Source organism: Hyaena hyaena, unplaced genomic scaffold (genome assembly GCF_003009895.1).
Source record: "Hyaena hyaena isolate Hyena2069 unplaced genomic scaffold, ASM300989v1 scaffold_7, whole genome shotgun sequence".
NCBI lineage: Eukaryota > Metazoa > Chordata > Mammalia > Carnivora > Hyaenidae > Hyaena > Hyaena hyaena.
Window position 1 is genome coordinate 4689513 of NW_024080639.1, and position 12595 is coordinate 4702107.

The 12595-nt window shown below is 56.9% G+C and overlaps 1 protein-coding gene across 1 annotated transcript in view; it reads right to left on the reverse strand.

The window, feature by feature from the left end:
* The window catches only part of NKD1 (NKD inhibitor of WNT signaling pathway 1), an 86580-nt gene extending 74334 nt beyond the window's left edge, over positions 1–12246 (reverse strand). The window contains exons 1-3 of the mRNA XM_039242081.1: positions 12062–12246; positions 11901–11933; positions 11062–11195 (exon numbers count right to left, since the gene is read on the reverse strand). Of these exons, the coding sequence (XP_039098012.1) occupies positions 11062–11195; positions 11901–11933; positions 12062–12086 (192 nt within the window). The 5' untranslated portion in view covers positions 12087–12246. The remainder of the gene's footprint in view (positions 1–11061; positions 11196–11900; positions 11934–12061) is intronic.
* Positions 12247–12595: the final 349 nt, after the last annotated feature.

Consider the following 12595-nt stretch of genomic DNA (forward strand, 5'->3'; position numbering starts at 1 on the left):
GCAAGCCAGAGCCTCTGTGTGAGGGGCCCCCCAGCCTGCATGGCCTCCTGAAATTAGAAAAAAAGCCTTGGGCCTGAGTCCACTTGGGAGGCTCTGGTCTTCCCCAGCCCTCACCTCTGGCCTGAAGGTAACAGGGGCCCTTTATGCTCTGTCTCTGCCCCTCCAGGGTCCCAGATAAATACTCACCACCAGGGGCCCTAGGCAGCACACAGTAGGCCAGTCGATCAGCTTGAGAGGTTTCCGCCTCCCTCCCAGCCGGCCAGAGAGGAGAGAAGCCAGAGTGGGCCGACGTCAATGAAAAAAATAAAATCGGGGTACCTGGGTGGCTCAGTCGGTTAAGCATCCGACTCTTGGTTTTGGCTCAGGCCATGATCTCACAGTTTGTGAGTTCGAACCCTACCTTGGGCTCCGTGCTGACAGTGCAGAGCCTGCTTGGGATTCTCTCCCTCTCTCTCTGCCTCCCCTTCTCTCTCTCTCAAAAATAAACTTTTTTTAAAAAGCATTAAAAATAAATAAAATAAATAGAATCACCTGCAGTGGGTGGACAAGGACACCCCCCCTCCCCCGGCCCTCACGGCAGTGCCTACCCCACTCTGCTGGAAAATGAATCTCTGCCCTAACATCTCAGAGACTAGAGCCTGGTCCTCAATCGGATTCTCAGGACAGAGCGAAGACTTTATGCCGGGATCACAACCTCTGCACTTCCCTCTGTCTGAGAGGACCCTTTCCTCAGCCAGCTATTTATTCTTTGGGTCCCAGCAACTGTAACGTCACCCCCCAGTCTGTCACCCCCTTATTCCCCACCACACCTGCTCTATTCCTCAGCACGTGTGGCACGCGTGTGGGCGGTCATTTCTCTCCCCGATTCGCCAAGAGGAACTCCGCTCGCTTGCAAAATGACTCCATGAGCTAGGAACCAGGACTCTACCCATCCCACAGAGGTGAAAACTGAGGATCAGAGGGGAGCGGCTGGGACTGGGACCCAGGGAGTCTGATTACGAAAGCCACACCTCTGACACCTACTCCGTGCACAGGCCAGGCCTCAGCACGAAGGGGCCCGGACCCGAAGGTGGGGTTGATGGAGGTCAAGAGAACCAAAGTGAAGCGCCAGATACGAGTTTGAAATGTGGACTAGAGCTGTCCACAGAGTGGCCCAAACCACCTCTCTCTGTGCTCACCCCACCGGCACCTCCCAGAGCGGTCTGCCAAACTGAAACCTACCTGCCCCCAACTCTCCAGCACCCAGCTGGGGGCTGGGCCGCACCCTCCGCCCGGAGGCTGCCTGAATCAAGCACAGCTGGGCCCGAGACTTCTGTCTGCTGAGCCCACGCCTCATCTGTACAATACAGGCGACAACATGTGTGAAAACACGAGGCGCACACACATGCGCCACCACCATGTCACACCCGTACCCCACGGACATCTCACCACACAGACCGGGACACAGCAGGCCAAGCCCAGCGGCTTGGGCCTGCCCAGAGAAGCTATTTTCTAAACACTGTATTTGGTTGATGATAATCTTCGTAAATTAGAATGATTTCACATAAAAATCCAGACGGCCGGAGGGGCACGTGGGTGGCTCCATCGGTTAGGCATCCGACTCTTGATTTAGGCTCAGGCCGTGATCTCACGGTTCCTGAGTTTGAGCCCTGCTTCGGGGCTGACACCCCCAAGCCTGTCTGAGATTCTCTTTCTCTGACCCTCCCCTGCTCGCGTTAACTCTCTCTCGCTCTCAAAATAAATAAATAAACCTTAAAAAAAAATTCAGATGGCTGGATTCTCTTTATGATCAGACGAGGTGGCAGGCAGCACCCGGGCCACACAATAGGCTGGGGCTGAGCAGTGCTGCCCCCTTGAGACCGGACGTGTCGGACGTGTGCACCCACGGGCGGCCGGTCCCTACCCCTCGCCCTGGTCTCCACCCAGCCTCCAGAGCTCATTAATATGACTTATCTTCCCTTTTAAACTCTGACCCCTGCCCTCAGTCTCCTGTCCTTCAGAGCCCTCCTCCCACGCCACCCCCTTCACAAAGTCCTCCCCAAACCTCCAGAGCTTGGTGCCTCTTGACGGCTTTATAACGTGTACTGAGCCCATACTTACAGCCAGGCAGTTATAACCATGTTTCGGTTTGAGTCCCCACAAAAGCACCCTGGGAAGCAGCTACTCTTACCATCCCCGCTTCACAGGTGAGGGAACTGAGCAATGCCTGGGGTTGATTCTTCTGTTTCCATCCCCACCCCATCCACTCCCTCCCCCCCCATGCTGCTCTGTGTGCACTCACGAAGTTGACCCCCTTAGACCCATTTGGGGAAGCTTCTTGGCGGCTGGCTTCTGAATTCAGCCAATGGGAGGCCCTGGCAGGAAAGGGGAGGATGCAAGGAGAGAGGCTGCGGTATTTCCCCCACCCCTCCTGACTTCTGCATCGGGACTCGGACTACAGTCCATCTTCCGCATCTATAGTTTCTGCCTGGCCTTTCCCTGCAGATGCAGGGATCCGCATCTGAAATATCCAACATTTCCTCCCCTGCCCTTCCTGCCCTTCCCAGGCACCAAGAAACACCACGTGAAGGTCCTGATAACACCCCTCCCCCCCACCTCTAGAAGCTAGTTTCGCTTAAACTGTCTGGAACACATCTTTTCCTGCCAGGCCCCTGGCTGACACAGACCCCTGGACGCTATGCAGTTAGACACAGGTGCCGCCAGAATTTGAACCCAGGATATTGGGCTCCAGAGTCCTTGCTCTTTAACCATCACACAGCACTGCCTTACATCCTGGCCTCCAGCTCCTGGACCTTGAGCTGCCAGTGGCCTCCTCCAGGGGCCCCTGGATGACCTCTGAGAACCAAGTGCTATGCCCGAACCAATGCAGACATTCCAGAATCTCTCACTGAGCCCAGAAGATACAGTCACTTGATTCCTCTTTATCCTCCAAAGTATTTTTACGACCGAGAGCCTGTCTCCACATTCCTTCTTCTCCTGCGTGAGAGCTCCCCCACTTCTGCCCTGCTGGCCCCTCACACGGGGCCTGCCGCTCGCCTCCCCTCTAGACGAGGACTGAGGTCCATAACCGGGTTGAGAAGCCCCCCCCCGCCACCCCCCCCACCGGGCCCAGACTGCGATCCCCCCTCAGCCAAATGAACTTCAATCAGCATCTCAAATGAACTGCCCTCTTCACTCCAGGGCCTTCTCACATGCCACTGGCCCATCTAGCAGCCATCCTTACTACTGTTACACGGCCCCTCCCCTTGCTTGGTCTCCACCACCTAAATCTCAGCTCCTCCAAGACCACCTCTAACCCAAGGCCAGTTGGCGCTCCCTGCTCTAGACCCTCAGAGCACCCAGAGCCTCCTCTGACACCTAACATTGTCTCCACTGTTCAGTACCCACCTTCCCAAACTGTGGGCCAATCTAACATGAATATCGACGCAAAAATCCAAAGGAAGATATGAGCAAATCAAATGCAGCGACATTTAAAACAGCAATGTCTCATGCTGAAAGACTGAGTTTAGGAATGCAAAGCAAGTTGAACACTACGAAGTCTCCTGATGTAAATCACAATATGAATCATTGATTACATCAGCACAGGATGAGAACACCCCAAGAGCACTTGACAAAATTCAATCATTCTTCCTGGTTTCAAAAATATTAGCAAGCCAGGAATTAAAGAAAACTTTCTGAACCAGATAAACGGCAAACAGTTAGTGAACGGCACGGGAGAGTCTAACCAATGCAATAAGAGAAGAAAAACGGATGGGAGGCAAAAGCGAACGTTTAGTTCACCAAACTCTAAGTTCGGGGAGGCAGGAACCGTGCCGCGTGCTTCCTCGTTTCCCCAGCGTCCTAAGCACACTCAAATGTCTAGGGAATGAACGGCCACCTGAATTCAGTCTGATCCCCAATCACAGGACTCCTCCTGTGAGGTACATATCACAATTTAACTGTGTCCTTTGTTTTTAAAATATTTATCTTTTCCTACTAGAGCATAAACTTCGTGAACAAAGTACCATGCTCTACTGATAGAGCAAATGTATACCTGGCCTAAAATAGGTACTCGATATCTAAGGCGGAGAGGCGGGAATGACTTGAATAAAATGCATTCATAGTTGTTGAATAATAATAAAGAATTTTATACTACTTCTCAGCTGGAAAACCTGAGGCCTAGAGAACGGAGGTGATGCCACACCACTGTGAAGCAGCCCCCCCCAGCTCCCCCACCCAAGACCCCTGGGCCTTCTGAAAGGCGTCAGCCACACACAGGGCCACGCACACAGGGCGCCACCCACGTGGCTCAGCAAGTATGGAAAGCGAAGCCCAGACCAAGTCCTTGGAGCCCTCTAGACAAACTCACACCCAGGGCACACCCGGGTAGGCAGGGCCACCTTTCTAGGGCTCGGGATGACCCGTGGGGGGACCTGAGCTTCCTCATGAAGCCTTGTGATGCGGCCCGCGTAGATAAAGAGCTCCCTCTGCGTCCCTGCGAAGTTATCAAAGAATGACTTATGTCTCTGGAAATGCTTGTTTAGAAAAGGTTCTCCGCCCTACCTGGGCTTGGCAGGAGGGGCAGCAGCACCGGGCCTGCCCTTCAGGGAGCGCTCGGGCTTCTCCTCCAGCCCCTGAAGGCCCTCGGCCATTCTTCATGTGGAGAGGGAAGCCAGCCATAAAGAGGCAGGCAGCCTCCCAGGATAAACGGAGCCCGGTGACATCAAAGACCGCCTTCCAGATTAAACAACTGAGGCCTTCAGCTCTCTCTGGCGTTTCTTCCAGGATATTCTGGGCTCCTGCCTCAGTTCTCCCTCAGATGGAATGGCAGATATTTTGTTTGTGAGAGTCTGAATTTTTTCCTTCCTCCGGGAGAGGGGGAAGAGGGAGGAGGAGTGGGGAAGGGGGGGGGGGGTGGCGAGAGAGAGTGAGAGGAAGAGAAAGAATGTCTGTGAGAGACAAGAGCCACAAAAAGAACATGTGTGAGTGAAACAGAAAGGGAAGTCAGGGAGGCAGCCGGAAGCGCCTGCTTTGGAATCCAACGAGCGACCTAAAAATTCCAGAAGTTTCTAAATCAAAGCACACTGTGAACTCACAGCCAGTGAGCGAGACTCGCAGAAGCCCCGAGCTAGGACTCGTGGGGTGCCTGGCTCATCAGAGGTAGCAGATCCCTTCGTGGGCCAGGGCACTGGCCCCTTGACCACAGGGTCCCTTGGCACTCCCTTTTCTCAGGCACATCCGGTAAACCAAGGCAAGGGGTCCTCTTCCCTCAGGCACAGGCTCACACAGTTCTCTGGGATTGGCTGGCCCCTGCCTCTCGTCCCCTAGCCCATGGGGTGCCTCTCTCTCTCTGCCTTAAACAGCCAATCCAATTCCACCCCTCAGGTCCCCTCTATCTCCTACAGCCGGCTCTCCTCTCTCCTCGGGGTAGCAGGGGCCACCACTCCATCCAAACAGCTGGAGTAAAGCCCCCAAGTCCCCAAGTCCATGATGCTCCACATTAATCACCTCCAAGGGGCAAGCCGATGGCCGGGGCGGCATGCTGACTGTCCCTCCACCCCACCTGCCTGTCTGGGTGGTGGGGGAGGGGGGCGAGCAGGTGGCTCAAATGTGCCAAGAGCCACTCTTGCGCAGGACTTTTCAGAAAGACAGAGCACGGCGGGGCGGGGGGGGGGGGGGGGGGGGGGGGCGGGGGGGCGGGGCCTGCAGGTCCCACAGGCTGCCAGCTACTTGGGGTCGGCTGTGACAACCCAACCACCACCCAGTTCCCAGGGACAAGACCAAGCCTGGAGCCTCCGCCAGCTACTCCATGCGCGAAAACCAACGCTCTCACACCCTCATCCGCGTGGCCTTTCGGTCTCTGCCTGAATGCCACTTCACATGGCTCCTCCCGAGGGCTGCTGCCCGTTAATTTGCCTCTTTATGTGCTGATTCTTTTGGCCTCCTTTATTAGACTAGAAGCCACAGGACAGAGGCCACACCTCTTTTATGTGCCACTACATCCTCAATGCTCGGTACAGCTAGGGAGTTAATTTAATAATAATTCACTATCGATCGTAATTAATAGCGAATGGCCGAAAGAAAAGCCCGAATCCCGCTCTTCCGTTTGCCTGAAGAAGAAGATCGGGGAGAGGATGAGGCAGGGATGGTGGCCTAATCCACCTTCATTCATTCATCCATTCACTCATTCAGCAAACACACCGGGAGTGCCGTCTGTGTGCCCACAAGAAAGATGTATCACTCGGAAAGTGATTCTTCCATTGCTGATGGTTCAGTGTCGCTCTTTTAAGCCTTCAAGAGGACAGCCTGGTCTTTGAGAGTGGAACCAGAGCTTCATGTACAAGGGAGAGTGCTCTCTGCACCACGCCCTGCCCCCCGGCCCTGGTCCCCATCTTCTCTCCTCACTTTGGCCATCCGCACCAGGTGAGGGGATACAACCTTCTCCCCAAGTTCTAGGACGCTGGGAGACACGTCATGGTCGCCTCCGGGTTCAGCCTCTCCCTGGATTTATAAATGTGGAGGGGCTCTTCCTGAATTAGAGGAAACAGAACACACACCGGCCTGACCCAGGGGAACTTCCTTCTCAAAGGAGAGTTCTGAAGGCAGGATGAGACACTCCTCAAAGTCTCCCAGAGCCCACATCACAGAGACTCATTAAAGCCTTCAGAGTATGACACTCTTGCCCCTCCCCCGCCATCCAAGGGACCCAAGCCCCATGGGAAAGTAGAAGCACCCACCCCCACCCCCCGCCGGCCCAGCACCCTGCCCGGCTCAGACTTCCCCGGTCTCTCCTCCCTGTTCCCCAGGGGTAAAGAAAGCTGCCAGGTGGGGCTATGAGGCTGGTCCCGGGGGCCCCGGGCAGAGGAGACCCTCCGTGGAGAGCCCAAAGATGCCAGCAAGTAGAGGCCCAGAGGCCTCCACCAGCCTCAAAGCAAATCATCTTTTAATTCTGAAACACCAAATATTTAATTTATGCTTTACCTCAAATGTCAAGTGTACCTCCCGGCACATAGCTTTGAAACCACGTAAGGAGGCCTAACGCTTTCCATATGGTGAAGACATGGGGCCTTTTAATTGTGCCAACTGGTATCATTCAAGGGTAATTCCCCTGGAATCTGGCAACTTGGGCAGCAGCTGGGCCAGGAGCCAGCCTCCAGCCTAGTCACCCATCCCCACACGTCCCCACGGGCCCCGGCCTGCACACTCCCGATATCAAAATGCACGAGATGCCCCCTAACCAAGTCACCAGCCATCCTGGCAGCCACCTTCAATCCACGGCTCTCAGCTGGCATTTTCAGGCAGCTCTGCCATAAAAGAACAAAAGGGCCAAAGGGGGGCGGGTGGTGGGAGATGGGGAAGGGCCTGCCTTAAATCCGTCATCCACATTCACGTGTGCTCACGCATGTGCATGCCACACGAGTGCACAGATTCTGCTTTTCCAGGTGTTTTCCTACCAGGTTCTCTGGGTCCATTAAGCTGTTCCAAGCACCTACCAAGCTTTGTCACTTCGCTCATTATATTACGTTTTCCGGACCCAGGATTTCCAAGGGGTTCTCCTTTGTAACCGCCTGTTGTAGCTTTGTGTCTCACTATCCTTCCTCCTCTCTCTGAGATGATTATGCTTATTTACCTTTCTAATTGTTCCGCACATCGTCGCCTGGCATATAAACTGCTCCTGTCATTGCTCTTCGCCCGTAACGTGAACACCCCACGTTACACAGCATCTTCCCCAGAGTTCAGGTTTCCTTGAAGTTCCTCACGTACCCGCGGAAAGAGCAGAAGCCGCAGCCCTTAGCCTGTGTCCCTCCAAGTGCATCTATAGTGTACGCGCCGGGCAGGGGAGGCGGGACAGGTCTGGATTCGTAATCTGGGCTCCTGTCTCCACCCCCACCAGAGCCTCAGCAAACCTCCCGGCACCTCTCTCCCTTTTGAGCTCTCTGAAGATCATCTGCTGTAACCCTGCTGGGGATGAGAACATTATTGTACCCATTTTGCAGAGGAGCTTAGGTAAAATGGCTTATGCAAGGTGACAAGCTACAGCGGCAGAGCCCTGGCCTCAGGAGGGCAGGCTTAGGTTCGTGCAGCGACGTCAACCTCTTCCGCCCCAGGACCTTGCCTGCAACTGGGAGCCACCCTGAACATTTACTAAGCTACTCAGACCAGGTCTGGAAGGAAGACGGCAACCAGGGGCCCCTTCCGCCTGCCCCACAACCTGCCTCTTCCCAAAGTCCTCAGCGGCAGGGCAGCACGCCCCATCTCCAGATACTAGTTAAGTGTAACACCTTCAGGGCAGCTGCTCCAGCACAGGGCTTAGCCACACATGGCCCCTGCGGTCTAGAAAGTTCTCCAGAAAGGGAGAAAGAGTCCGCGCAAGCTGGCTGGCAGCTTCATAAGGTTATAAGGAGTAAGATAATGTAAGCAAAGTACTTGACATACACGTGGCACTTAATAGTTTTCAGCGCAATAATAATAATGCTAGTTGGATGAACCACTAATACGTTTCGAGGCATTCTGGTGAAAGCCATGTGAAGGAGTGGAGACAGAGGCCACCACCAAGCTGGGCCTGGGGCCGGTGGGGGGAGACCTCTGCCAGCCCCTGGAATCCAGCAGACTCTGGGGCCCACACCCTACCACCCGATGCGCCAATGGAAGAACCCTTTTCTGTGCCACTGGGAATGGTGGGAAATAATCTGGACAGAAGGTTGCTCACGGCTGTCTTACTCACCATCTCTCAATGTTCCCCAAACTCAGGGCATTCTGTCTCCACAGTCACGATTTCGACCACTTGTACTTAATATTTTTCTCAGAATCAACTTTCACCGCTCTCTTTCAAGTTAGCTTCATCCTAAGCGATAATATCCGTGAAATCGTGGGCTTGATGTCCTACTTACTACCTTTCCTGGGAAAAGCAGTGCTTAACTATTAAGATAACAAACATTCCTCGAGGCACCACCTGAAATCACAACATGGGCCCCCACCATGCAGCCCTCCACCTTGGGCTTACCCTGACCTCTCCCAGGGTGGGCTCACCGTCCCCCGCTCTGCAGGTGCGGTGGCTGGGCCGGGGACTGGTAGGAGCCCAGATGTCCGGGTCCTGGTCACCAAGCATAACTCCCAAAGCAGCAGAGGTTTCCTCCCCTTAATATCTTGGATGGCGGGGCCCACCCTCCACCACCACCAACATATGTGACGCTGATGGCTCTGGGTCTCACATCTTCAAAAGTGCTTTGAACAAACAGTAACGACCCCCAGTGTTTCTCTGAGAGAGGGGACGAGGGAGGGAGGGGGCGAGCGCCACCCCCATGCTGTCCCCGGCTGGGGGAAGAAACCAGGCAACAAAATTCCGTGACTTCACCAAAGCCACAGACTTAAGCTGGGGCCCCCTCCCCACCCTCCCTCATTTCCCCCAATGGCAACTTTTACTGGCTCACATTCCTCTTGCTGGGAACACTACTATTTAATTAAAAACGACAGACTTTTGTTTTCCTCTCCTTCCTTCCTCCTCCCTCCCATCCTCCAGGACTGGATGCCAAGGAGACCCACCAAAAACATGCGGGTAACATTTGTTATGGCTTTGAAGATAAAAGTCAATTGAAGTAAGCCCTCGCTGTATTTCAAGTTTCCCCTAAAGCATGGAGCAAGCTGCCTGGCAGTTGAGGAAAGGAAAAAAAAAAAAAAGGGGACTGCAAATAAATGTCATTCTGCAGGAATACTTTGTAAAAATAAACAGGCTGAAAAAACCCAAAACTTGATTAATGGAAATCCACTCAGTTGGCCTCTGTCTTGAGCTGCAAATGCATTTGTTCAGAGGGCTAAATCGGATCATTTTCACTGGGCTTTAAATAAGTAAGTAGATCAAAAACTATAAACGCTGGGGGAAGAAAGGGAAGTTGGTGGCTCTGTTTCTCAAGGGCCCCAACGGCACTGCCCCCCACCCACCAAGTTCTGACCTTTACTAGGGGAGCACAGCTCTAATTCCAGCCCAGCCAACAGATGAAGAAAAATGGAGAGGAGAAAGCCCCCAGCTAGAGCGAGTCACGGGAGGAGGAGACGGGGGTTTCTCCCCATCGCAGGGGTTATTTCATCCATGCACAAGAGCCGACTTTACCCACAGGCTCATCTCCCAACACCAGCCCCCCGCCACAGGGCTGCAAAGAGCCCGGGTACCACGGCCTGAAAACACACGCGCACAGCTGAAACCCCCCCAGGCCCGCCCCCTCGCCCGTGGACAAGACCAAAGAACGAACCAGACCTGAGACTCAGTCTGTTCCCCTCTAAGTTAAAAAAAAAAAAAAAAAAATTAAATGTCACATCAAAAAGTTGATTCATCCTTTGATCCTTGGCTTGCTCGAGTTCCACGCAGACCGTCTGAAAGCCCCGTGCAGAGTTCCAGGGCTCAGAGGATATCTGTGAACACCAGTCCCAGGCCAGGAGCTAAGGCTGGACTCACTCACTCCCCTGTCACATCCCCGGCTTCCCCAGGAACAAGTCCGGCCTCGGCGACCTACTGGGGGAAGGCCCAGGCTGCAGTAGAAAATGAGCCCCTCTCCCTCCCTGTGGGCCAAGTGACAGGGGCAACCAGGTCTCAACGGCCCCCAGACTCGGCTACCCAGATGACAGTCTTTTCTACTGGGGTTCCTGGGCAGATGGTAGTGATGAACGCCGCAGACACTTGGAACGCACTTGGAGGCCAGCACAGTCCTGCCCTCCACCCAGACACCCCTCCTACACGCCTTCCCTGTCTTTCCAGCCACCCCCTCCAGATCCACCTTTGAACCCTGGCAGCAGAACCAAGGCAAACATCGGAGCACAGAGCGGGCCCCCAAATCCCTCCAGCGCAGACAAGATTCCCCACAGACTGGACCTGCACCACCTCCTCACCTAGGACCTTCCCCCCAGACAGCCCTCCATCCCCAGCTGGACAGGAGACTGTCACCTGTGTCACCTCCAAGGTCCCCTGAGACATGGGGGTACAGGGTCATGTTGGTGGGGCAGGAGCGGCTGAGAAGGGACTACAAGTTGGGGCGGGCGGGTAAGGAGACCCGTCTCTGAGGTTGAAAGGAGGGTAGGTGGGGATCGTACCCGGGTTCCTCTGCCAACGGTGCCCGCCGCCCGCAGCTGTCTGGGCCCGGAGCCGCCGCCGGGGCAGCGCTGCCTGCCGATCCACTCCTCGATGCCTTTCCGAGCCCAGGCGGCGCTCACGGCGAAGCTGTCACCTGGGGCGGGGAAGACACAAACCCCCTGAGTCTGGCCTCTGGGCCAAAAGTTAGCAGACAGAGTAGAGGGAGAGTGGGCGCGGCAGAGGCAGCGGGGGGCCAGGAGGGAGTTGAGAGCCGGGGCACAATCCAAGAGAGGGACGCAGGTAATCAGGAAAGAGGGGTTCGGCGAAGCCCCAGGGGCCAGGGCCCAAAGGGGTGCGCGAAGGGGGAGCAGCACCCGGGAGGAAGGGTCTGGGGATCAGAAGAGCGAGCGCCGGAGGCCAGGACTGCGGAAGAGAGGGGCTGCGGATCAGAAGATGGGGGCAACGAGCAGGGGGTGAGGGGGTGAAGCTGAGGGTGAGGAGAGGGGCGCAGCGGGCGCCGGAGCCCAGGTCTCGGGGGAAGGGGCCGAGGGCCGGAAAGAGAGCGGGCAGAATCTGGGGGGAAGGAGCTCAGGAGTCTGAAGAGGGGGCGCAGTGCGCGCGGAAGGCGAGGACCGCGACAGGAGGGCTTGAGGATCCGCGGAGAGAGCACAGGACGGAGAGGAGGGGGCAGATGGAACAGAAAAGGGGGGCCGAAGGCTGCTCCCGGAGCGGGTTTGTGGAACTGGTGGCCGGGGGTGGGGGTGGCCCTGGTAATAAGATCCCGCGAGCTAGGCCAATCCGCCGCGGTCCGCGGTGCTTCCCCGTCCATCCCCCCGGTGCGTGCCCCGCGCGCCCCTACCTTCCGGGCTCTCCCTGCGCTTGCACACGGCGGCTGCAGGCACATCGCGCGCGGCGGCGGCGGCGGCGGGAGCCGGAAAGAAAGGAGAGGCAGAGAGTTAGCAATCGCGGGGGCGAGGACGGCCGGGGCCAGGGGGCCGGCGCGCGGGCGGGGACACTGACCCGGCTTGGAGTGAAGTTTCCCCATGCTGGGGGCGCGGCGGGCGGGGGCGTCCCTAAGCCATGCGCCCGGCCCGCGGGGCCGGCGGCTCGCCGCGCCTCGCCTCGCTCTCCTCCTCCCGGAGAAACCCCGAGCCGAGCGGAGCCCGAGGCGGCGCCGGGACGCGCTCCTGCCGCCGTTGCCGCGGCCCGACTGACGCCCGGGCGCGCCGAGCCCCCAGCCCGCCGCCGCGGCCCGCGCCTCCCCGCGCGCCCATTGGCCGGGCGCGGCGCATCAAAGGCGAGGCGGGCCGCGGAGGGGGCGGGCGGGGGGCGGGGCGGCGGGGCGGGGCGGGGCCAGGCGCCGCCGGGCAGACACAGCGCCCCCTTCCACGCCGCAGTCTTCAGCCCCGCGCCGGGAGCGGGAGGGCCGGCGGGTCGGGGGACGGGAGGCGACGGGGTCGGGGCCAGGGGCCCGGGAACCGAAGACTCGAGACCCGAGTCTCGTAGGGGGTAGGGGGCGGGCCGCTGGCCGGTAGGCGTATTGGGACAGACCCC